General features: G+C 36.8%; 1 protein-coding gene across 1 annotated transcript in view; it reads left to right on the top strand.

The window, feature by feature from the left end:
• The window catches only part of LOC309601509 (chromodomain-helicase-DNA-binding protein 1-like), a 61,679-nt gene extending 37,445 nt beyond the window's left edge, over positions 1-24,234 (top strand). The window contains exons 18-37 of the mRNA XM_082334541.1: positions 159-230; positions 6,309-6,458; positions 7,127-7,275; positions 7,559-7,655; positions 7,746-7,841; positions 8,912-9,088; positions 9,293-9,453; positions 11,959-12,000; positions 12,724-12,854; positions 13,275-13,413; positions 14,130-14,280; positions 15,262-15,384; positions 15,754-15,888; positions 17,093-17,344; positions 17,766-17,906; positions 19,532-19,710; positions 21,625-21,721; positions 21,929-21,986; positions 22,971-23,181; positions 23,380-24,234. Coding sequence (XP_082190667.1) covers positions 159-230; positions 6,309-6,458; positions 7,127-7,275; positions 7,559-7,655; positions 7,746-7,841; positions 8,912-9,088; positions 9,293-9,453; positions 11,959-12,000; positions 12,724-12,854; positions 13,275-13,413; positions 14,130-14,280; positions 15,262-15,384; positions 15,754-15,888; positions 17,093-17,344; positions 17,766-17,906; positions 19,532-19,710; positions 21,625-21,721; positions 21,929-21,986; positions 22,971-23,181; positions 23,380-23,761 — 2,943 coding nt within the window. The 3' untranslated portion in view covers positions 23,762-24,234. The remainder of the gene's footprint in view (positions 1-158; positions 231-6,308; positions 6,459-7,126; positions 7,276-7,558; positions 7,656-7,745; positions 7,842-8,911; positions 9,089-9,292; positions 9,454-11,958; positions 12,001-12,723; positions 12,855-13,274; positions 13,414-14,129; positions 14,281-15,261; positions 15,385-15,753; positions 15,889-17,092; positions 17,345-17,765; positions 17,907-19,531; positions 19,711-21,624; positions 21,722-21,928; positions 21,987-22,970; positions 23,182-23,379) is intronic.
• Positions 24,235-25,821: the final 1,587 nt, after the last annotated feature.

Here is a 25,821-nt window from a genome sequence, read left to right as displayed (position 1 = left end):
AGTATTTTGAAATGAAACTGATGAATTAGAAAGATGAAGTGTTACATTACTCTTATTTCCCCCCCCCCCCCCCATTGTTTTGGCAATTGAGAATTCAAGTTGCTCCAATTAGAATATAGTAGGAGTTCCTTTTTAACTGTATTATTCAATTTCTTTAGAGACTTGATGGATCAATAAAAGGGGAATTGAGGAAACAAGCCCTGGATCATTTTAATGCAGAAGGATCAGAGGTACGGTATTAGTGGGTGGTTGTTTTTTGGTTGGTTTTTTTTTTTTTTAATCTGCTCAGCTTCTAGGAAATAGGAAACAGAATTTATGAAAATGGTGTTTAACTAATATAACTATATAGTTATATTTTTAGATTTTTGTCAGTGCTCTTTATCAAAGTAATTTTAAGTACTGTATAAAAACTGAAGAATTTATTTTGTTATGTAGGACTTAATTCTTCAATTTTTACAGGAGCACTGAACTTTTACACAAGCTTTTGACATTGAAAACCTACTTAGGCAATAAGCAGAATTGAGTTGTGTATATCCTTTCATGAAGAAAAACTTTAATAGGCTTTAAATCTAGCTTCTGTTATCTTCATTTTTTGCCTCTTATTTCCTTGCCCTGGAAGAAACTGAAGAACTGATTTCTAGCCATTGTTTGTGTACCACTTAAGATTACTAGTTAATTTAGGTTTCCTACTATGGAAGCCATTCCATACCTTTGATAATCTTCAGTCTTTTGTCCTACACTGACAGGGTTTTTCAGTAATAGAAGCATAGCATTTGTCAGTTGCTGCTGAGCTTATGTTTCTGCTATGGTTTAGGAGGAAGGACTTAATTTCATAACATAAATTTCATATATTTCTTAAATACAGAAGTTAGTTCTGTTTTAAATTTCTAGTACAGACATCATTTGCCTTTTTCTGGAATCCTTTTAGTTGTACTGTACAGTTTTTAAGATGAAGGGGGGGGTCCAAACTTCAAACAGTATTAAAAAAAATGGAGGCAAACTATGGAGTTGTGCAGCAATAAAATTGTTTCCTGCTTTATTCTCTATTTCTTTCCTAATAATCAATAAAACTTCATACTTCTTTTTTTTTGCTATTACTGAGCTAAGGTATTCATGGAAACATCTACGACAACTCCAAGGACTCATTCCTGAGCAGTAATGGCTTACTATTACCTTTTGCTGTATTTAAAACTCAAATTCATTTCCTATTTCACTTTATCTTTAATTTCACATGCTTTTTTATTGCCTGTCGTATAAGATCCTTCTGTAGTCCTTTGTAGTTGTCCCTGAATAATTCCATATCATTTCCAAACTTTGTCACCTCATTGCTCATCTCATTTTCATATTGTTTATGAATACATTGAAGAGCATTGACCCCAGCAGAACACTTCAGTTTTCTTAAACAAACAAACAAAAAAAAAACACCAAAAAACAAACAAACAAAAAAAAAACAGAGGGACTTGGGCACACATGAGGCTTTAACAAAAAGGGGTTTTGTACTTTTGGCCGGTGTTTTGCTTGGTTTTTTTTCTCCCTAAGTGGCTTTTGCTCATCTTCTAGGATGCTGCTTCCTTTAAACCACAGAGAAGTCAATAACTGTTCACAAGAGAAACTGATATCAGTTTGCTTTATACGTATACTGTGTCTGGCTGAGCTGGAGTTAATTGTCTTCATAGCAGCTTGTATGGTGCTGTGTTTTAGATTTGTGACAAAAACGATGCTAATAACGCACCAGTGTGTTAGCTGTTGCTGAACAGTGTTTGCACAGTGTCAAGGCCTTCTCAGTTTCTTACTCTGCCTCCCCCCAGTGAATAGATCGGGGGATGCGCAAGAGGTTGGGAGGGGATGTAACCAGGCAGATGACCCGAACTAACCAAAGAGATATTCCATGCCATAAAACATCATGCTCAGCAATAAAAAGGGAGAGGAGGAGGGTTAGGCAGGTTAGTCATCTTTTTGTTTGGGAACTGGCTGGGCATCAGACCTACCCATGGGAGGTGGTGAGTGATTACCTTTACATCGCTTGTTTTGTTTTGTTTTGTTTTCTTTCTCTCTTCTTCCACTTCTCCTTTGCTTATTAAACAATTTGTATCTCAACCCCCAAGTTTCCTTGCTTTTAGTCTTCCTTTCCTCTTCCCCTGTCCTACTGGGGGTGTGGGGGAGAAGTGATTGAGTGGCATCGTGGTGCTTAGCTGCCTACAGGGGTTAACCCATAACATACTGATCGAGAGCTTTAAACTAGAATCAATGGGGGAAGGGGATACCAACAGGATTGCAGTAGGTAAGCCAAGGGCTGGCATGGCATCGTCTGAGGGTGGCAATGCTAGTGGGAACATTTACACTGCTCCTGGGAGCATGGAGGGCTTGGGAGCATATCTGAAATGCTTGTACACCAATGCACGCAGTATGAGAAACAAATAGGATGAACTGGAAGCATTGGTCAACTCCCAGAGCTATGATATCATTGGTATTAGCGAGACTTGGTGGAATGAGACCCACGATTGGAGTGCTGGGATGGAGGGCTACAGGCTGTTCAGGAGGGATAGGCAAGGCAGACGAGGTGGAGGTGTTGCACTATATGTAAGGGAAAGGTTTGACTGTACAGCCCTTACAGTTAGGGATGATGTGGTTGAGAGCCTCTGGGTGAGGATTAGGGGGATGGAAGACAAAGGAGATGTTGTAGTGGGTGTCTACTAGTAGTCGCCCAGCCAGGACGATAGCACTGATGAGTTATTCTATAGGCAATTAGGAGAAATCTCTGGATCGGTAGCCCTTGTCCTTAGGGAAGATTTCAACTTCCCAGACATCAGCTGGGAATGCCATACTGCTGTGACGAGCAGGTCTTGGAAATTCTTGAAGTTTGGAGGAGATAACTTCTTGTCACAGGTACTCGGTGAGCCAACTAGGAAAGATGCCCTCCTAGACTTCTTGTTTATGACTAGAGAAGGACTCGTGGGGGATGTGATGGTAGGTGCCTGTCTTGGCCACAGTGATCATGAAATTGTTGAGTTTAAAATTTTCAGTGTAATGAGAGAAAAAAGGAGAGCAAAGTTGCTACCCTGGACTTCAGAGCAAACTTTAAGCTATTCAGAGAGCTATTTAGCAGAGTACCCTGGGAATCTGTTTTTGAGGGCTTAGGAGTCCACGAGTGCTGGTCAGTCTTTAAGAACCACCTTTTAGAAGCACAGGAGCAGGCAATTCCACTGTGTCAACTGTTATTACTCTACTTCCCATCAGCAGGCGATGTCCAACCACTTCCTGGGAAGCAGAGCTTCAGTATGCATAGCGGTTGCTCTGGGAGACAAACGTGGTAATAACAAATGCCCCCACTTCCTCCTCCTTTCTCTTAGCTTTTATTGCTGAGCAGAGGTCATATGGTATGGAACATCCCTTTGGTCAGTTTGACCCTGACTATGTCCCCTCCCAAGATCTTGCCCACCCCCAGCCTACTGGTGAGGGGGGAATGTTGGAGAGACAACCTTGATGCTGTGGGAGCACTGCTCAGCAGTAGCCTAAGCACTGGTGTGTTATCAACACCTTTCTAGCTACCAATACAAAGCACAGCACTATGAGGGCTGCTATGGGGAAGGTTAACTCCATCTCAGCCAGACCCAATACAGTGATACTGTTTGTTCTTTAAATTGGTGTTCCTTTTACCACATTCTTATTCTTTGGAAACATTTGAAGGGCTTTTTCTGTTTGGGTTTGTTTTTTGTTTTTTTTGTTTTGTTTTGTTTTGTTTTTTTACTTCAGAAGTGCTTTCAGAATTTTTTTATTATAAATAAGTGTCGTGTTTTAAAGTGGGCTTGTGTAGAGATCATGCTAATTTTTGTACTTTATGTGAGCTATTGAGCCCAAACATAATTTTTAACTTGCTTAGAAAAGCAGTTTATTTTTCATCTAAGAACTGGTTTCCCCTTGGAAATGGAATAAGGGCTTTGTTGTCATCGAAACAGGTTTCAGTAATTCTGAAATTCTGCTTTTGAGGGCTTAGGAATCCATGAGCGCTGGTCAGTCTTTAAGAACCACCTTTTATAAGCACAGGAGCAGGCAATTCCACTGTGTTGAAAGTCAAGCAAGCAGGGCAGAAGACCGGCTTGACTGAAGAGGGAACTCCTCGTGGAGCTCAAGAGGAAAAAGAAATTGTATGATCTCTGGAAGCAAGGTCAGGCTTCACAGGAAGATTACAGAGCCGTGGTTCATATATGCAGGGAGAAGACTCGAAAGGCCAAAGCTCAGAGTTGAAACTGGCCAGTGTTGTGTCAGACAACAAGAAGGGCTTTTTTTAAGTATGTTAATAGCAAGAGGAGGTCTAAAGAAAACATTGGACTGATACTTGTTGAAGATGGTCATCTGACTAATAGGGATGAAGAAAAAACAGAAGCATTCAATGCTTTTTTTTGCCTCAGTCTTTACTAATACTGATAGACCTCGAGCTGCCCAGTCCCCTGAGTCAGAGGACCACGAGTGTGGGAACAGTGACTTTCCATTTGTGGACACTGAAATTGTAAGGGTCCAGCTGTATCAGCTGAATGTTCACAAGTCCATGGGGCCTGATGGAATTAATCCCAGAGTACTGAAGGAGCTAGCGGATGTCATGGCAGGACCCCTCTTGATCATCTACCAAATGTCTTGGGAGTCTGGGGAGGTCCCTGCTGACTGGAAGCTAGCCAATGTTATTCCATTCTACAAGAAGGGTGTGAGGGAAGACCCAGGGAACTATAGACCTGTTAGTCTAACCTCAGTTCCTGGAAAAATTATGGAGAAGATCATACTGGGTACTAATGAAATGCATTTAAAGAATAATGCAATCCTCAGGCACAGTCAACATGGGTTCACAAAGGGAAAGTCCTGTTTAATTAATCTGATCTCCTTCTACGATAAGGTCACCCGCCTGGTGGATGAAGGGAAGGCGGTGGATGGAGTCTTTCTGGATTTTAGTAAGGCTTTTGATACTGTCCCTCACAGCATCCTTCTGGACAAGTTGTCCAACTGTGGGACGAGTGGGTTCACGGTGCGCTGGGTGAAGAACTGGCTGAAGGGCAGAGCTCAAAGGGTTGTAGTGAATGGGGCTACATCTGACTGGCAACCAGTCACCAGCAGTGTTCCTCCAGGCACAGTTCTAGGGCCGGTTCTGTCCAATATATTTATCAACTATCTGGATGCAGGAGTTGAATGCGCCATTAGCAAGTTTGCTGATGGTACCAAACTGGGAGGTGCTGTTGACTCTCTTGAGGGACAAGAGGCCTTGCAGAGGGATCTAGATAGATTGGAGCATTGGGCAGTCATTAGTGGCATGAAATTTAACAAGAACAAATGCTGGATTCTGCACCTGGGATGGAGTAATGCCAGGCACAAGTATAGATTGGGAGAGGAGTGGCTGGAGAGCAGCCCTGCAGAAAGGGATCTGGGGGTGCTGGTTGACGGTAGGCTCAATATGAGTCAGCAGCGTGCCCTGGCAGCCAAGAGGGCAAACCGCATCTTGGGGTGCATCAAACACAGTATATAACCAGCCAGTCAAGAGAGGTGATGATCCCACTGTATTTAGCATTGGTGTGGCCTCACCTTGAGTCTTGTGTGCAGTTCTGGGCCCCACGGTTTAAGAAGGATGTGAAGGTCCTCGAATGCATCCAGAGGAGGGCAACAAAGCTGGTGGAAGGGCTGGAAGGCACGTCCTATGAGGAGCAGCTGAGGACTCTGGGTTTGTCTAGTTTGGAGAAAAGGAGACCTGAGGGGCAACCTCATTGCTCCCTACAGCTTCCTGAGGAGGGGAAGTGGAGAGGGAGGTGCTGATCTCTTCTCCCTGGGATCCAGTGACCAGATGCGTGGGAATGGTTCAAAGCTGTGTCAGGGGAGGTTCAGACTTGCCATTAGGAAGCATTTATTTACCGAGAGGGTGGTCAAACACTGGAACGGGCTTCCTAGAGAGGTGGTTGATGCCCCAAGCCTGTCAGTGTTTAAGAGGCATTTGGACAATGCCCTTAATAACATGCTTTAACTTTTGGTCAGCCCTGAATTGGTCAGGCAGTTGGAATAGATGATCATTGTAGGTCCCTTCCAACTGAAATAGTCTAGTCTTTTCTGCTCTATTCTAATAGAGATCTACTGCCTCTAGGCATGACAAGCACCTTATTGCATTGCAAGTCTAACATATGTTTGATATCCTTAAAGAAGTGTACGAGTTCATAGTCTGCTCCACAGAGCATATAAACAAGTGTCATATTGGTTCCTTGAAGAATATTATAGCTAGTATATATAAAGCTTTTTTTTTTTTTTTTTTTTTTTTTAATATATATATATTATTTCAGGACTTCTGCTTTTTGCTGTCTACCAGAGCTGGAGGTTTAGGTATAAACTTGGCATCTGCTGACACTGTAGTTATATTTGATTCTGACTGGAATCCACAGAATGATCTGCAAGCACAGGCTAGAGCTCATAGGATTGGACAGAAGAAACAGGTACGCACACTTGTCTTTTAAGCTCCAAACCTGAAGGAGGGTTTCATATGGTAGCCATAAGCTGTCTGTCTGGGCCATTGCAGTCCTCCTGTATTTTGAGAATAACTAATACTTGCCAAGAATGTCTAAAAATGTTAATAATGCTAATTTTCCTTTTTAAAAAAAACTTTAAAAATCTCTTCATATGAAGAGATTGCACAGCAGCCGTAGTATATGGATGGGTAGGGAGAAGAGTTGTGGACTTGTCCCACGTTCATTGGCATCATGTCATTCTAGAAATTAACTGCTATACTTCAGGTGCAAGTATTTAAAGTTAAATACTTAGTAGTTCTCCTTGGGTTTCTTTCTTGCAGAAGACTTCAAGTAGTAATCAGATATAACACTTTTCCTTGTGGCCATGCTCGTGCCTAATCATGGAAGTTTAAAGAGGAGAGGTCTAAGAATTTCTTTCTTTTATTTTTTTTAAATAGTTTATGTAGAGTCTATGGTAACATGATTGACTGGTTTCATATATGAAATACTAGTTCAATAAGATTTAGAAGATTTGTAATCACAACTAATATTTCTCCCTGTTGTTGCTCAAGGGTTTTTTGTTAACTTCATCCGAATACTGTTGTCATGGGTAATTTGTGAGCATGTAAATAAAGCCTTTTTTATAATATGCATAGGTTAATATTTACCGGCTAGTCACAAAAGGATCAGTGGAAGAAGATATTCTTGAAAGAGCCAAGAAAAAGATGGTGTTAGATCACTTAGTAATTCAAAGAATGGACACTACAGGGAAAACTGTACTACATACAGGCTCTACTCCTTCCAGGTATATTTGTTTATTCTTTCATATTAACTTATGCTTAGGTATATGTGACTATTTGAGTAAAAATGCAAGTCATTTCACTTGGCTAATAAATGGCAAAAAGTATGTGGTAAGGAGTTATGTAAGTAAAGACTGCACAGTATATTGTCTTTGTACTTTTTTTTTTTTTTTTTTTTTACATATAGCTTTTATTTAAGTCAAAAGTAAGTTTGATCGACTCATGGTTATAGCAATTTGAAAAAATTCACTAAGATGAAGTGTTTATCTGAAACTTTCTGTATTTCAGTTCAACACCTTTTAATAAGGAAGAGTTGTCAGCAATTTTGAAGTTTGGTGCTGAGGAACTTTTTAAAGAACCTGAAGGGGAAGAAGAGGAGCCTCAGGTAAATGGAACAGTGCATCTACACTTGATGGACAGAGAAACTAAAAATACATAAGAATTATTTTGTTGTAAAGAGAAACTTCTGTTTCAGGAAATGGATATAGATGAAATCCTGAAGAGGGCTGAAACTCGAGAAAATGAGCCAGGCCCACTAACTGTAGGAGATGAGTTGCTTTCACAGTTCAAGGTATTGCTCTGTTCCCTCCCTCTTCCCTTAATTATACTTTCCTTTATAAATGCTACTTTTTCTTCTTCTTCTTCTTCTTCTTTTGTGCACCTATCCATCTTTTCTTCATTCTTATGAAAGAGGTGCAACAATAAATCAACTTTTTGGCATAGAATGTCTTTTCACCTATACAGGGTAATTACTGCCAGTGCAAACATTTAAAAATACATAATGTATTTTGCTAACAAAATAAGAAAGAGATTTACAAATACATTAGTCTTTGATTTAATTATTAGAATACTGGGGAGGGCTGTTACTCATTTAATGCTTTATGCTGTTAAGCACCTGTGGTACTTCTGAAAACATAGAATGAAGTTTGGATTTCTTAGTTAATGACTTTTAGAAATTCCTTTCAGCCCCCATGTAAATGTGAATGCCAGATATGCTTAACTGGATAACACTTAAAATATTAAGTGGGTCCAAATTGTGTGTGGTGGTTTGGGCTTTTTTTTTTTTTTTTTTTGTGGATCTTTTTGTTGTTGTTGTTTAGGTTTGGGGGGTGTGTGGTGTGTTTTTGCTTGTTTTTTTTGTTTAAAACAGGGCAGGACTTTTTTAGATCAGTAGAGTACTAAATCACTTTCCTGCTAATCATTCATTTGCAATATATTGTGATTTCTACAGTTTATTAATGTTTGGTTAGTTCTACACTATTATAGTTTCATATTAACTCGGGCATTCAGTTAGACTTGCTTTCTGCTTTGAAGGAAATTAAATAACAATCATAGCTATTGGGGAGGCATTTCATAGCGTTTCTATATTACTCAACTTGTAAAAGAAGAAGAAGATTCTCATCTTTATATTCAGCCATGTTGCATGGAGTGTGTGCATTTCATATATGAAACTACTTTCATTAGAGACAGTGCTTCATGAAGCGTTTTATATGTGTACATTTTGTGTGTGTGTGTATGTATATATATAAATAAAATATGCCATTCTGAACTAAGTTTTCTGAAAAATATTAATTACCGACTCTTTGTTTAAATAAAATCATGTATTGATTTGGTGAAAACACTTATGTTCCAATACATAAGGTGGCTAACTTTTCCAATATGGATGAAGATGACATTGAGTTGGAACCAGAACAAAATTTAAGAAACTGGGAAGAAATCATTCCAGAAGTCCAGCGGCGACGAATAGAAGAGGAGGAAAGACAAAAAGAGCTTGAAGAAATATATATGCTCCCAAGGATGAGAAACTGTGCAAAACAGGTATCTCTGGGTTTTGACCCACTAACTTTGATATTTTGTTGTTGGTTTGTTTGTTTGTTTTTTCGTTGCTGTTGTTTTGGCTTGTACTTTTGGGTTGGGTGGTTTTCACATGTGGTGTGCTCCCCCTATTTTTGACAGGCTAGAAAATACATTAATAAAATGTTTTAGTCATGTAGCTTTGAATTATTTAATCTGAAATTCCAGATCAGCTTTAATGGAAGTGAAGGGAAACACAGTAGGAACAGAAGATATTCTGGATCTGATAGTGACTCCATCTCGGAAAGAAAACGACCAAAAAAACGTGGACGACCACGAACTATTCCTCGAGAAAATATTAAAGGATTTAGCGATGCAGAGATTAGGCGGTAAGATGTGGGGGGACATGCATGTTTAAAGAAACAAAACATTTTTTTTATCATTTTAGAGTTTGAAAATATGGAAAACGGTCTATTTTTCCTGAATTTAGTTGAAAATTTTTATTCTAGGCATTTAAGCTTTACTCTGTGTAGTTTGCGGTGCTGACATAAGGAACTGTTATGTCCAGAATTTGAACCTATTTTGATGAGGGATAACATTGGGTTCAAAAAATGTTCTCAATTGTTTTACAATCTTTTAATATGTACTATACTTCCTGCATCCCCTGAAGACAGTGATTTTAAAAAAAGTTTCTAAAACGGGTGAGCTTTTTTTAACCCCACAAACAAAATATTCTACTTCCCATCATTTAACCTGAAAACTGTAGTTGAAGAAACGATATGCGCATTTTTGTAGAAATACCTACAAATGTTCAGTGAGTTTTGTTTTGTTTTAAATTTCTTGCCATTGTAATTCAATTAATGTTATATGGTGCTTTTTAAAACTAAAAAACAAAACAAAACAAAAAAACCAAAAACAAAATCCATTTTTATAAGTTGTTGTGGTTTAACCTTGGTAGGCAGCTAAGCACCACACAGCTGCTCACTCAATCTCCCCCAGAGGGACTGGGGAGAGAATCAGAAGGGTAAAAGTGAGAAAATTCATGGGTTGAGATAAAGACAGTTTTAATAGACAAAGCAAAAGCCATGCACGCAAGCAAAGCAAAGCAAGGAATTCATTCGCTACTTCCCATTAGCAGGCAGGTATTTACCCATTTCCCGGAAAGCAGGGCTTCATCATGTGTAACAGTTACTTGGGAAGATAGATGCCATAACACCGAATGTCCCCTCTCCCTCCTTCTTCCCTGCAGTTTTTATTGCTGAGCGTGATGTCATATGGTATTGAATATCCTGTTGGTTATTTGGGGTCAGCTGTCTTGGATGTGTCCCTTCCCAACTTCTTGTGCACCCCCAGCCTACTCACTGGTGGGGCAGTGTGAGAAGCAGAAAAGGCCTTGATGCAGTGTAAGCATTGCTCAGCAATATAGCTAAAACATCCCTGTGTTATCAACACTGTTTTGGTCACAGGTCCAAAACATAGTAGCAGGTATGGTGCTCTTGTTAAGGGAGCAGCAGCCGCCCGAGCATTCACACACCATCCAGGGAGTCGCACACACGCCACCTGAGACTTTAACTGCTAGGACCGGAGTCCCTTTGCAGCGGGCAGCTCCATTGAACTGACAGGTGCCCCTTTTCCACTCCTTGCTCACACACACACTCACCCTCGGGCGCTTCCTCTCCCTTCAGGCTCGACCCTAGGTTTCCCCAAAGCAGAGTCTCCGACATGACGTACGCCAGGCAAATTTATTGAGTGGTACAGCGGTGAAGAGCAGTTTGAGTTGGATGCCTCCAGGGAGGGACCCCAAACAAAGAGATCCCTGGGCAATTATACCCTTACAGTCTATGTTCCCCTCCCCTCATGGGACGGTTCGGTCCAATAGTAATATTTGGGTCTGGGGTCTTCTTGTTCCTTATTGGATCCTTTCCCAGTCTCCAGCCAGGTCATTCCTTTTCTTATCTTGAATAGTCGCAGCTTCTGCCAATGGTTGTGGCTACCTTATCTTCCTGGTTTGCACTGGTTTCAGGGCCTGCCTTCATGTAGCTAGGTAGGAGTTCAGCATATAGTCAGCGTATCTAGGTGAAAGTTCACAGCTTGCAGTCTAAGGCTTCAACAGGTCTTTGGATCCTTATTTGAGCTAAAAAATGACTTCTACAACACTCTGAAGAAAATTAACTTTATCTAAGTGCAAACCAGTACATAAGTGAATCTGTACAACTGGTCCCATCAATCATCAATATTTGGTGCTAAAAATACTTCTTTGGTAGAAGGAGGAGAAATTGTTTTACTTTACTTTGATTGGTTTGTGAAATGCTACTTTGCTTCTGTAATTTAAGTATTCGTGTTTCTCTAAAATACTGTAAAGCTTAAAATATTTTTGATTATATAAATAACCCTAAAGAGCCTTGTTTCCTTTTCATTTCATCTAACATATAATGGTTTGCTGCTTTTGTCAGGAGTATTCTTGTGCTTGCATTCTTTTATCTTTCATGTTATGTTTTCCTAAGTCTTAAAATCATCTTAAAATTGCAGCTAGCTCCTCTTTATTATGAGGCCTAACATAATGTTTGAATTCTCTATTTACTATAAATCCACATTTGATTTTTATGATTAGACACATCACATTGCTGAATCCTTTGTTTTGTGAAACTAATTAGTAAAGTAATTTTTGAAATAAATTGTACCTTCTATTGTTTTATTTATATCAGTTATTAAACCAAATAGAACTCTGGCTTTAAATGGAGGTTATCTTGATGTACTAAGCTGTCCTAGTCTCTCTAGTTCTTATTTTCTTTGCGTTGTCCACATAGCCTTGTACTAAGACTTTACAAATATATTTTTAAAACCAGTGTAGTTAAGCGTATGTTTTTAACTGCAAAATTATTTTCTGTTACTAGGTTTATCAAGAGTTACAAGAAATTTGGTGGCCCACTTGAAAGGTAAACTTATCTGATTATATTTGTATAACAACTTGGAACCTTGTTTTCATTAAAATTAGAACAATATACCAAGAAACCTTAGGTTGAAGAGAAAATAGTGTGCCTAATCTTTTGCCTTGACTATAACATGAATTCATATATGATATGTATGTAGACAGCCAGTATGACAAATCTTTCAATTTTGCAAGACTACTTGTTTTTCTTTATACTTTACCTACTGTCTTGTTTAATCTGCATTAATGGCAATCGTTCAGTTTTCTTGTTTGATAGAGTGGATAAAGCCATAGGCTTTCAACAGACTAACTGCCAGTTTTGCATTTTTCTCATTGTCAGTTCTTATTTTAAGCTTTCTGTATTACTCTGTATTTTGAGAATAATTTCCCACCTTCATTTTCTTTAATAGTATTTATAGTTTATATGATCTTATTATATATAATAGTTCCTTTTCTATTTAAAAGAATGTGTAGTAATGTAACTCAAAACTGTATAGTTAGGGTCCTTTATAGTTCCTGTTGTATTGTCCTCTATGTGAAACACCCTTTTTTATAGTTTCTGTATTCTTTTCTATAGCCGCTTCTAACTGCGTGGATCAAAATTGTACACAGCATAGCAAATGTGGGTGAACGATAACTTACATGATCGCTTCTCTAGTTTCAAAATCTGAAGGAGTCATTCATAATACTAAAGTTTTAGAGCTGTAAAAACATATTTGTTTTCTTACAGGTTAGATGCTGTAGCTAGAGATGCTGAGCTAGTTGATAAATCTGAGACGGACCTTAGACGTCTGGGAGAACTTGTACATAATGGATGCATTAAGGCTTTAAAGGACAATTCCTTTGGACAAGAAAGAGCAGGTAAAGCGTGTTTGGGGGTGGGGGAGAGGTATAAAAAGTGTCAAGAGGTCTGAATAATTCTTGCACTCTGATTATAACAAAACAATTGTGTTAGAGGAAAGCATTAACAAAATGTTAGCATGCTAGGTGATTTAGGAAAAAGGATTATAGTAAGAAGACTTCCCCCCCCTTTCCCTGAGTGAGTTGTCACAGTAGAATGCAGCATGTTTTTGCTTTACCATGAAATTTAAAATTAATCTGCTATTATTATCTGGAAGACCTTGAGACTCTGGAGTTTAATTAAAGCGTTTGGTTAAGAAAAAAATCATTTGCTATAATTGAATGTCTGCTGCTATAGCATCAAACTTTTTTTTTTCTTTGTTCATCTATAAGATACACATAAAGGCTAAATATTTTAACAATTTGGTCCTTTATTTTAAGGAGGTAAACTTGGGAAAGTTAAAGGCCCAACATTCCGAATATCAGGAGTGCAGGTGAATGCAAAGCTAGTCATCTCTCATGAAGAAGAGTTGGCACCATTGCACAAATCCATTCCTTCAGATCCAGAAGAAAGGAAAAGGTATTTTTTTCTTTTCCTAAAGGTAGCCATAATGCAGGAAGTTATTCAAGGCTTTTATGCATATATTTAAGCAATCCAGACTCTAAGCACATTGGGACACCAGTGTCGCTCCATTCCCCCCAAGAACTGGCAGCAGAAATCTGCTCCACATCCTTTCTTTATCTTTCTTCCCGCTCCTTAGAAGCCAGTATTTGCTTTGGCTTCTGAACTGTATTCATTGGGGACTGGGTTCAGTTACTCTTAATTATTCCAGACTAGAAATTAGGCTTGTTGAGGAGCTGCTTTGTGTCACCTCTGCCTGAGACAAAGCAATATTTGTCGAAGTGGAGCAGATGGTAATTGTTGGTAGTTGTTTAGCCCTCTGAACTTTTTAGCTTGCTACCTTGTGTATCATAGTCCCTAGACTATCTGCATATTCAGTTAGCAGTTACACTTGAGTAATATTTTAAGCTTATCTTCATGGTTAGCCAGTTCTGACTCAATCCATGGCCACAGATAGATGTCTGTTGTTCTTTATATCTTAATCTTGATCTGCTTTAAAACATGTTTCAGTACTGATTTCAATAAATATTTTATAGAAATGGTAAGAAAACCTGATAGATATCTGGATTACTTACCTAAATATACCAGGATATTAGTGATGTGTGTCATGTTCCCCTCTCCCTTGCTGAGTTTGAGAAGATCTCTTATTTATGTTCCTAATTTATTTCTACTAGATATGTCATCCCATGCCACACCAAGGCAGCTCATTTTGATATAGATTGGGGTAAGGAAGATGATTCCAATCTGTTAATAGGTATCTATGAATATGGCTATGGCAGCTGGGAAATGATAAAAATGGATCCTGATCTCAATTTGACACAGAAGGTATGTCATCTAAAAAATTTCATCAAGGACTTTTTTTGTTTAGGTAATAATGCTAATAAGAACAGTTACTGAAAGAGCTTATTTTATGATAACTGAAATTGCACAGAAGTTAGATCAGTTGTACTCCTTTGTATCCTTCTGGTAAATTATTAGATTTCAAGATTTTGTGTATTCAGTTGAAGTATACCTTCTTAGAGTCTGTTATGTTTCTGTATTTCTATGTATTTGGATCTCTGTCACTTGAATTCTTTCTCTTCCATCTTTTGCTTCCCTAGTTTAAATGCTCTAGTTGTGTTAATTTTATTCTTGATCTTTTGGAGGGAAGGTTGTTTTGGGGTTTTGGTTTGGTTTTTCTATCCCTGGTTTCTTTGCTTGAAACTGTCTTTCATTCGCAACATGAGAATAGCTATACTGATCAGATTAGTAGTAGTGCAATGGTTGATTAGAAGTAGTGAGAAACGTTTAGGAGTTTAGGACTGGAGTGAAGCAAACTCAGTGACATTGCCAACAACCTGTAGCTTTGGGATTTGAGGAGCTAGGGTTGTATACAAATCTGTTTAATGATATCCTGCCCCTGCCTTCCATTAATTTGCTTGTTTTATGAAACCACTCATATTTTTGGCTTCTGAAATATCCTGTGGTAATAAGTTAATGCATTTAGAAGCACAAGGCAGAACTAGGAGCTCTGAATTTTTTAGATAAACTATGAGAGTGGAAACAGAAATCTGAGGCTAGTTTCTTGAGTTTACAGTAAACTTTGAGACTATTTCCAAGACTACATTAGTCGTGTGTTTGGGGAAAAATAAAACGCTTAAGAAATTCTTCATTCCTTGAAGCATGCTGGCATAATGGGTTTTTTCACCTTTTTTTTTTTTTTTTTTAATTCAGCTTTTTCTGTTCCCAGTGTTCTGTTCTCCAGACTAGCAGCTTCCTAATTTGATAATGTGTACTCATAGTTGATACTACCATTGATCTCCTCAGATTTTACCTGATGATCCAGATAAGAAACCCCAGGCCAAGCAGTTACAGACCCGTGCAGATTACCTCATTAAATTACTGAATAAAGACCTTGCAAGAAAAGAAGCACAAAGACTTACTGGTGCAGTAAGTAAAGCTTGATATTCAGTAGTGAGATAACATAATATGCTTATGGGCGTGTCAGCAGATACTTGTTTTATTTTTAGTTCCGCTCTTCTTTGCTTTGTGCAATTTTTTCTCTATATTGCTAATCATATTATATGAGACTAACTCAAGGAATGAATTGCAAGTTTAATATTGTTTTATTCTCTCTTATTTGTATATATTCTCTACTGTTGCATTAGGCTCGGTCTCCAGTCCTGAGAAAATTGGTGGTCATTAGTGGCAATAAATAAAATGAATGCTTTCTTTAACATAAAAACCAAATCTTTTTCTGCAACTGTGGTGCAAAGACACTTGTTAGTTGACATAATAAAGGTACTAATTTGCATTCAGGGCAATTCAAAGAGGAAGAAAACAAGAACTAAGAAGAATAGAGCAACAAAGGCTGCAAAAATTAAAGAAGAAATAAAAAGTGACTCCTCATCACCACCCTCAGAAAAATCTGATGAAGATGATGAGGATAATGAGGTAAACATCATTCATGTGGTAAAGATGGCTATTCAGTTGTTTTTATTAGTAACACTTTTTATTTGATCTTCTGTTTGACTTAATAAAATTGAAGCATTTGAATGGCATCCTCCTCCTGTGGCAGTTAATATTGCATCAATATAATCACATGGAAGGCTATATCTATTTTAATTTAATGATAAGCCTGTAGCTCAGACATTATGATTAGTTTTCAAAATTATAATATCATAAAATAATGTTGTCGCCCAATTACAAGTGACATTGTGCAATTTCAATGTTCTTTAAAGACTTGAGCATTGTATCTGCTAGAAATGCAATTTTAATGTAACATCTGAATATAAAACTAATGTTTCTGACTAATCCGTTATTATTACTGATAATGATTCTTCAGGTAGCAACTTTTGTTCAGGCTCAGGAAAAAAAAATCAAGCTTCATTAGAAAGAACAGAATGAATAAATGATATTTTGAGACATGCAAGTGAATGCTTCTGTGTATGTCAGGGCTTTCATTATTCTAATAGACTACTCAACTTTGTTATGTTTTTATTACTTTTGATGTATTCCTTTAGGCCTCTGTTTTTGTTGGGTCATTTATTTAAATTTATCACACAGCAGAAGCCACTAGAGGGAGGGGGAACCACAAGACATGAAGTTTAGGGGCCATGTTGCACCTAATTTTGTGACTTTGAAGGTAGCTGAAAGAACACCAGATTCTTCAGAACACCTCTGGAAAAGAGAAAGTTGGAACTCTGTTCCCTTCTCCTGTGACTGTGAATGTTTAATTTGTGGTCAGTAAAAAGTTACTGGAACAAAGCTAACCAGAACAGAGGTCTTTTATCATCACCATGCCCTGAAAAATCAGCTCAGTCTTGTGATGCCTACTTACTTATTGTTTTTAGCTCTCTGCAGCTTAACTACCTTTTACAGGGGCAGATTTCTTTGGGGATATGAAAGTTAAATGGACTTAATCTCTCACACCCCCTCCCATTACCCCTGCCCAATCAGTACTTGTTTTGTGTCACATCAAATAAATGAGTGAATAGTCCTCATTTTGTTTCGCAACTGCATCCAGCTCCATTTGATAGGTGTTAAACCTGAGTCTAAAGAAATCACACACAGCTAAAAAGTACATTTTAATCTGATGGTTACAAAACTTGTATAATTAGGAACTCAATTGGATGTGACATATGCTTGTGTATTGCAGGATGAGATTATTTCAGTGAAACATCCACATAAAAAAATAAAAGCAGAAAAAGAAAATGAAGAAAAGCCTGAGCCAGATATTGGTATAAAGAAGGAAGCTGAAGAAAAGAGAGAGACAAAAGAAAATAAGAGGGATTTGAAAAGGGAGAAAAAAGAAAAAGAGGATAAGAAAGAATTAAAAAATATTAAAGAAAAGAGAGAAAACAAAGTAAAAGAATCCACACAGAAAGAAAAAGAAATAAAGGAAGAAAAGGTAACTAGGTTTATTTTTCTTATATAGCACTAGAAAAGGCCACCAGGTTTTTGTGAATGATTTTGAGTTAAAAAGGTATTTTGGATCGATCACTTCACAGTTTTTATTTTTTGAATCATTTGAAGTTTTATTTTTACCACTTGTAGTTACAAGGACAGGTAAATGAAATGAGAAATTACCTCTTTAAGGATGCATAGCTTAGTGGGACTGAGAGTACAAGTGGTGCAAGAAACCTGTCCATTCTCTTTCTCCATCCCTCGGAGAGAGAAAATAAAAGGTACTGTCATTGAATGTCAGAATTTTTTTTTTCTTGTTATTATTGAAGAGGATGCAGTAATTACAGTGATTGCCTAATTACAGTTTAACACCAGCCCAAAAATAAGGTTTTCTTATCAGATATATTTTCATGTTTTGTTCTTAGGTAAATGAAATCAAATCTGAAAATAAAGAAAAAAATAAAAAAGTTTCATTGTTGGATATTCCAGTTCATATTACTGCAACTAGTGAACCAGTTCCTATATCTGAAGAATCTGAAGAACTGGATCAGAAGACATTCAGTGTGGTATGTCCCTTGTTGATAACTTAGTGTTTACACTTGATATTCTAAATTAACACAATTTCTGATGTTCTTGATTCTGCTATTAGGCATTATAACACAGATATCTATTGCCAGTAAAATCTTAGATCAGTGAAGGGTTATCGACACTATACTAAAGTCAGTTTTGTTTTCAGGCCAGCAGTTTTATTGCATTTATGCAGTATAGTAAAGTTTACTGGGTTTACTGTGGTGCTGGGAAATTATCTTATTTTCTCATCAGTATGGTACTGACCAATTTATGTATGTGGGGTTTTTTGTTTTGTTTTTTATCTAAATGTTATAAGTGACTCATCCATAATTTCCAGGATATCTTGTGTGTGGGTAGGTGACTGAAAATCACTTGATGCCTATGTACAATTATGCTTCTCTGTTCACCTCTACACTTAACTTAAGCAGTGTAAACTGTCTTTTTAAAGGTTGCTTTAAGCTGTGGTTAATGCAATATGTAATGTAGCTGCTTAATTACTTAATGGCATGGACTGGTAATGGAACAGCTTCACTGATTTTCTTGAGTTGTCCCTAGATGTTGACACAGTGATGGTGATGTTCTTCAAAACCCCTCATATTTTTGATTCTGGATATACAGACTTGCCTCTCTTCCTTAGTGGGAGCAATTCTAGGTTGGGTTTGCATATAGAACGATTTTTTTTTGGCCAGGCCCTCTGTTCTTGAAGGGATATTCACCATTATGCCATGGTCAGATGCAATCTAATTAGCATGTTTACCTTTTCAAATGGAAATTACTGCTGTGGGTTGTTGAGGCTAACTCATTTGACTTCTTGTCTACCTTGTGACAGGTAAAAACATGCATTTCATCTGTCTACCTTGCCATTGTGATTGAATGGTATTTCCAAGCAAGTGTCTATAATTTAAAACATGCTAACTGCTTTATCCGCATTTACTATTAGCGCGTTTGAATTAGTGTGAAAATTCAAGTATGCACATATGAAATATATCTGTGGGTACATCTGTGTTGTCATCACTGTTACTAATTTAGGCACACCTAAACTAGCTTTATCTTAGATAGCTCAGTTTCTGTCAGTATCTGCATAGAACTCAGGCTTAAGAACTGCTTGGAGAAGGAATGCTGATCCTCTGTTGAATGCCAAGTTTCATTGTTGCAGAAAGTATCTACTATTTTAAGTTATATATATTTTAATATTAAACATTCTCATACTTAATCTTGACACTGATTTTGTATAGCTTTCAAGGTCCTAAAAAGTAAAATAAGTCTTGTCCTGTATACTTGTGCTGAAAGTTAAACCCACGTTATAATAATTCCTTTCCCTCAGAAAATCTTTTATATTAATTAAATTAGTGCTTTCTTATATCTTTAATATTTGTTACATGCAATCTAATGCTTTCATATAGGAGTAAATTTTCAACCGGATTTAAAATACTACTATTTCTGAATGAAACCTTGTAGTAAAACTAAAAGAGCTGTGAGTGAAGACTTGTTTTTCGTTTTGCTTACAACAGTACTGTCTTTGTCTGTATAAATAGCACAGTAAGGGTGGGTCGTGTTTTACAATTTTTTTTATCTTTTTATTTTCCTTTGAATTAATGTATTCCTTTCTTACGTTTTATAGTGCAAAGAAAGAATGAGGCCTGTCAAAGCAGCATTGAAACAACTGGATAGACCAGAGAAAGGCCTTTCTGAAAGGGAACAGCTGGAGCATACTAGACAGTGCTTAATCAAAATTGGGGACCACATTACTGAATGTCTAAAGGAGTACACAAATCCTGAACAAATTAAACAGTGGAGAAAGTAAGTTATTATGCATGATTTTTCTTGAAAAAGGAAAATCCATAATAGCTTCTATTAAGCAGAATAGTTTTTAATCATTTCTCTTGTTTCTTATTCTCCCTTTCTTGTGTTTTTCTGCTGTATTAAATAAGGACTTATGATTATAAATGGCTCCAGCTTTTAATGGATTCACTTTTTCATACTTGCATAGCAATGCATTTTGTCCAGTAGGTGGAGTCATCTTCCTTCTTAAAACCAAAAGCAAACAGACTCTAAATACAGTTATTTTATATTTAATGTTTAGTGGGAAAGAGTTCTTATAATTAAAGAATCTGGCTTTTTCAACTTTGAAGTTTGTTTGTGGTTTGGTTTTTTTTGTTTGTTTGTTTGTTTTTTTAATGCTAAAAATAGGCCATTATAAATTTGTGTGTTGAAGTTTGAATGATTTTTGAGTTGCAGAATCATTTCTTCTGCTAAAAATATACTCTAAAATGAAATCAGATATTAACTATGACTTTATAAAAAACATTTATCACAACATACTCGGAGATGTATTTCAAAATGAAAGAAGTTTTAAGTGTTCTTATGCATTTGTGAAGTGATAATTTTGGAAAAAATAAGAAAAATGTTGGTTTATAAACTTGTTATATTTTGTTGTTAAGTTCTTAATACAATTTGAGTTAGCTTTATGATAATGTGCACTTTAATCCTTTTATGGTTGCAAAATCTATCCTGCACTTCCATATATGACACTCAGTCAAGTGTTTAATTTCCTTGCAGGCTGTTGTTAACATAGAATATTTCTGCTGTTTGTACTTGCTTTACTTAAAAATATTAGAGTGAACTGAAATACAAAAACAATATCCATGTCTTAAAGACACCTTGGTAAACGTTATATTTCTTTAAGCGGGAATTCATAGTAGAGCTACTATAATATTAATTCATAATAATGCTACAGTACCATACATAGGTTATTAAAATATGTATTTCATCTGTCTTTAATAAGACATAGAATTTAGTAAAGGTATTAATTCTATATTTCTTATACAGATGTCACTGGGTTGGTTGCGTCTACTTTTTGCAAACCTCTAGGCCAAAACTATAATGTTTAAATCATCGCAGTGAAAGAGCAGATAGATGCTTCTTGAGCCCACACTTGGATTGTTTCTGAACTAAATGCTAATTAGAACAGTAGTATTCCGTAGTCTTTTAAGCACTCCACCTGTAAACTTTGCTAAAAGAATTCTAGACTTTAGATCTCGTGTCTGCAATCATAGAAGCAAATGTTGTCTTTAGGGTTTTGGCTTCTTGACACCAAAAGAGTTGATTTGTTTTCCTTTCTTCTTTCATAGCATAGATTAGGATCAAAGTTTTTGCCATGCTACATCCATCCTCTTTCAGATTTCTCATTTGGTTTCAAAAGCTTTGACCAGGCTTTGGAATTCTGTGGAAAAATCCTGTCCCTGATATCTGTAGGAAATGAGGCATGTAGGTCAAATTTCTTGCGCTGCAAGAGATTTCAAGTTTGGAAGAATCTTTACTGAGTAGTAAATACTCAAGTTTTCTGACATATTTCAAACAATCTTTCAGAAGACTTGCACAACAAATTGAAAACTACATTTTTATGCAATTGCACAAATCATTCTATTAACAGAATTGGCATTAATACTACTTTTCATGCACTTTGCATTCTGCAGTCGTGATAAATATTACAAAATGACAAATTATTAAAGGAATTAATTTCTCAAATGTTTGAAATACAGCTAAGTAATGTTTGCTGTGCAGCTAGGTAATGTTCTGTGTAACAGACTTTACAATGATTTCAGTTTACTGAAGTACTGTTGAAATTATTTCAATTTCAGTCCATGTTCTGTTGTATGATACAATAAAAACTAATATATGGAAGAATTATAACCTCTCTTTCTTTTTCCTCAGAAACTTGTGGATTTTTGTCTCTAAGTTCACAGAATTTGATGCCAGAAAGCTGCACAAGCTATATAAACATGCAATCAAAAAACGCCAAGAATCTCAGGTAATACTTTCAGACTCTCTAAATATACAAATATATATTCTAAGTTTTAAAACTGTTTTATTAAGTATCAGTTGAGTACACTCAATACATTTGAAGTGTATTTTACTGTTCATAGTAAACTAGTCTGTTTTCTTAGGATATTTTCTGAAGGATTCAGATGCAACTTTGGGATTTATCAATGACAATTTTTGTACTTGTCTCTTTTAGCAACACAGTGACCAGAATATTAGCAGCAATGTGAATGCACATGTAATTAGAAATCCAGGTAAGAAATCTTGAGCATATTATTGTGCTGGATATCTTAAATGACAGTATGTAAAATGAAATAAGCTTAAAACTGTCTCCTAGAACTCCCATACTGCTGGATAGCATAGGTATAGGCTGACTTAGTGTAACTTCACTAGTTTGCTAATGAAATTCAACTGAGCACAGACTGAATTTGGTACTTACTGATTTTAGTAGCAAGTTATTTGGCCATTCTTTTAAAATAAATAAAAAAACCCACCACCTAACAACACTTTTTTTTTTTTTTTTTTATTTAATTTTGAGGAGGGAGAGAGGCCAACTCAACACTTGTAAACTTCTTGGAGGCTCTATACCTGTTTGTAGTAGTTGTAATGTCACCATATCGTAAGAAAGATATTCCCTGAAGTCATGGTTAGCAATCAGTTATATGGGATGTCTTTTATTGTTGACGATAATACTGTTTTTCTATGCTCCCACACTTGCCTTCTTGTAATACTTGTTTTTATATCATGTTATGTAAAACCTTGAGTATGTTGTCATGGGTTTAAAATGAGTATAATGTATTTTAGGAATACCACTAAAAACCTTTCATTAACAAGGTATACCTCTAAAACTGATGTTCATGCTAGGGCTATCTCTCCTTAGAGAGGAACTTCCTACCATTCTGTCTAAAATTGCTCTACTAAAGGCACCTGGTCTCTACTCACTGCTCATTTGGACCACACTGATCCTCTCTGTTCAGTCTGTAAGGTGGAAAATTTTAGTTTCTCGGCCCTACGTATCTACGTTTCTAGCTTGCTTGCCTTCTATTTACTTCTGAGGTTTCTCTCAGTTCACTTACATTAGTGCATTTGTCTTTCAATTATTTAGATCTTGTTTCTGTCAAATTATGATGCTCTTTTAAATTGCTTTAAATCTGACAGGTAGAAGTGCTGTTTGAATTGGTGAAGAAAAAAATTTATAGTGTATGAGACTTCCTTATAACCTCTGCTTTATTAAACAGATGTTGAAAGACTGAAAGAGAATGCAAACCATGATGACAGTAGCAGGGACAGTTATTCTTCTGATAGACATTTGTCACAATATCATGATCATCATAAGGACAGGCATCAGGGGGATGCCTATAAGAAAAGTGACTCTAGGAAAAGGTCCTATTCAGCCTTCAGCAATGGAAAAGACCACAGAGACTGGGATCACTATAAACAAGATAGCAGGTAAATTGCTTCAGCAACTGTAAAATCTGTTAAGAATTCCATTCCTGGTTTTGCAGTATGCTTGTAGTAAGCACCAAAGTATCTTTTCTGAGTAATGCAGAATTGCAAAGAAATTTCTCTAATGCAGTTCTGTTGAATTGATGTAATTGTAGTTCTTACTATGTGTTTGGTAGTACTAATATAAGTAAATCTTTTCAGATACTATAGTGATAGTAAACATAGAAAACTGGATGACCACAGGAGCAGAGATCACAGGTCAAACCTGGAAGGAAGTTTAAAAGACAGTCGGCCTCATTCAGATCACCGTTCCCATTCAGACCACAGGATACATTCAGATCACCGTTCCACTTCAGAGTACAGCCATCATAAATCTTCCAGAGATTATAGGTACCACTCAGACTGGCAAATGGACCACAGAGCTTCTGGTAGTGGCCAAAGGTCACCATTAGATCAGAGGTCTCCTTATGGTTCGAGGTCTCCTTATGGTTCAAGATCTCCTTTAGGACACAGATCTCCATTTGAACACTCATCAGATCACAAAAGTACACCTGAACATACATGGAGTAGCCGGAAAACATAACAAAGACTGACATTTTCTGGACCTTCTTTTAGCCATATACAGTAAGCTAACACAGTAATTGCCTTATGTGACTTGAAAAATATGGACTGGATATTCTGTCAGTAGCAGTATTGTTACTTCTTTCCGGGATGCAAGGTCTATTATCCCAACAATAGGAAAATATTTTTGTATTTAAAGTTTATGCTGCACTGTGCTGCAAATGTTGTGGCACTTTTTTTTTTTCTTTTTTTCTTCCCCTCTTTAAGAAATGGAAAATGTTTACTTTTACAGGGACCTCAACACTGCCCCCATTCAGACTGGATCTCATAAAACTGTTTTTAGGCTGAACACAGTTTAAATTATGTTTGCAAATGAATTTTTAAACACTGACCTGTGATCATGTTTCAGGAAGGAATGAGGACTTTGTTTTGTTTTCTTAGTAAAGAATTCTCAAGGACTTTGTTCACTTTCCAAAGCTACTTGTTTACATTGTACACTGCAACCACCTTGCCGCTTTTCATCACAAGCTTGAATATTTAAGTTCTGTACCTATAACTGTAAAATAGCCAGGATTTCTCCTGTTTGTGATCAGTTGTAATAATGCCTTTTTACAAAATAAAATAAATGGCTGAAAATTATTGCAAACTAATTAAATGAGCTTGCTTTTTTTTTTGTCACAAGTATGAAACAAAGTCAGTATACTAACACTTTTTAATAAAATATCTTTATGAAATCACTGTTCAGAATGCAAAAATGGGGAAAGGGAACATTTTTATTCCATTTAGTGCCCCCTTTTTATTGGATGCTTCAGATACATGTTTTGGTTTTGTTTTTCTATTAAACTGTCAATATTATGATTTGTTGTACTGAAATTGTGGGAAATATTCAACTAAACTGTGATCTGGACTTTTTTTCCAGTCCACTGGTTTTAAAGAAGGAGTATTCAATATCTGAACACTTCTGAATCCAAATCAGCCAAAATTTATTAGAAATATATTTGTTTTCCCTCTTAAAATCGGCAATAAATCTTCTGTTATGATCTTACTGTAGGCACAGCTGCTGCACATTCTAGTATCATTTAGCCAAGTACATTTAAGCTAATTTAATGTAGGCTGCAACTCAGATAAGCTAAGAACTGAACAAGCATTAATTTTCATCTTCCCAGGGTTGGGAGGGTTTTGAACTCTGCTTTTGAGCTTAATTGCTGAAGCAGTGTTTAGCTAGTGGTGCCTAGTAAGGTTGTGCATGTGTGCTATGCTGCTATGCATCTTCATCTTCCAATGGTGAAAATCTAGAAGTTGGAGCATCCACAACCACTGCCTAGTTCTTAAAGTTTGGGTAGTGAGCTGGAATCTTGGATCCACTATGATAACATATCAATAGAGCAGTCCCACTAAGTCTGCTTCACCATCGGTGTAGCTATATTAGCATGGCATTGTGGCTGACATGGTTAATCTGATTTTGTCAAAGGCATTTTGGGTCTTTCAGAGATAAGCAAGACAGAACATACTTGGTGGCTTTGGTTAGAATCTTTGCTAATTAGTATATTTAGGTTGTGTTAACTTTAATCATGTTATAGCTGTTTAAGACTTAACCGAATGCAGAGGGGAATGAAGTTTGATGGTAGAGGTGTTCTCCATGGCTTATGAGATTGACTGTTATGGGATTCTCCTAAATAGTAAGATATGCACCATATCCTCTGCCAAATACGCCATTTATAATTCATTTTCCATGCATGCAGATTTGATCTTTATTTTGTTCATTTATAATGGTAAGTCATTGAGGAGTGTGTCCAGTTCTGAAGTATCCATTTGACAACAAGCCTCTTGTTTCAATTCTTAGTATTGTTCTCTACAAGAGGTTTTAGGAAGTAAGAATTCTGGCGGCTCCAAGAGAACTCATGCTGCTGATAAAGATTCAGTTGTTTCATCTACCATGCATAGAATCGTGGAATCATTTAGGTTGGAAAAGACCCTTAAGATCATCGAGTCCAACTGTTAACCTAGCACTGCCAAGTCCACCACTAAACCACGTCCCTAAGCACCACGTCTACACGTTCTTTAAATACCTCCAGGGATGGA

Source organism: Platalea leucorodia, assembly GCF_965183815.1.
Source record: "Platalea leucorodia genome assembly, chromosome: W".
Lineage (NCBI taxonomy): Eukaryota > Metazoa > Chordata > Aves > Pelecaniformes > Threskiornithidae > Platalea > Platalea leucorodia.
This window is presented reverse-complemented; position numbering and strand designations above follow the sequence as displayed.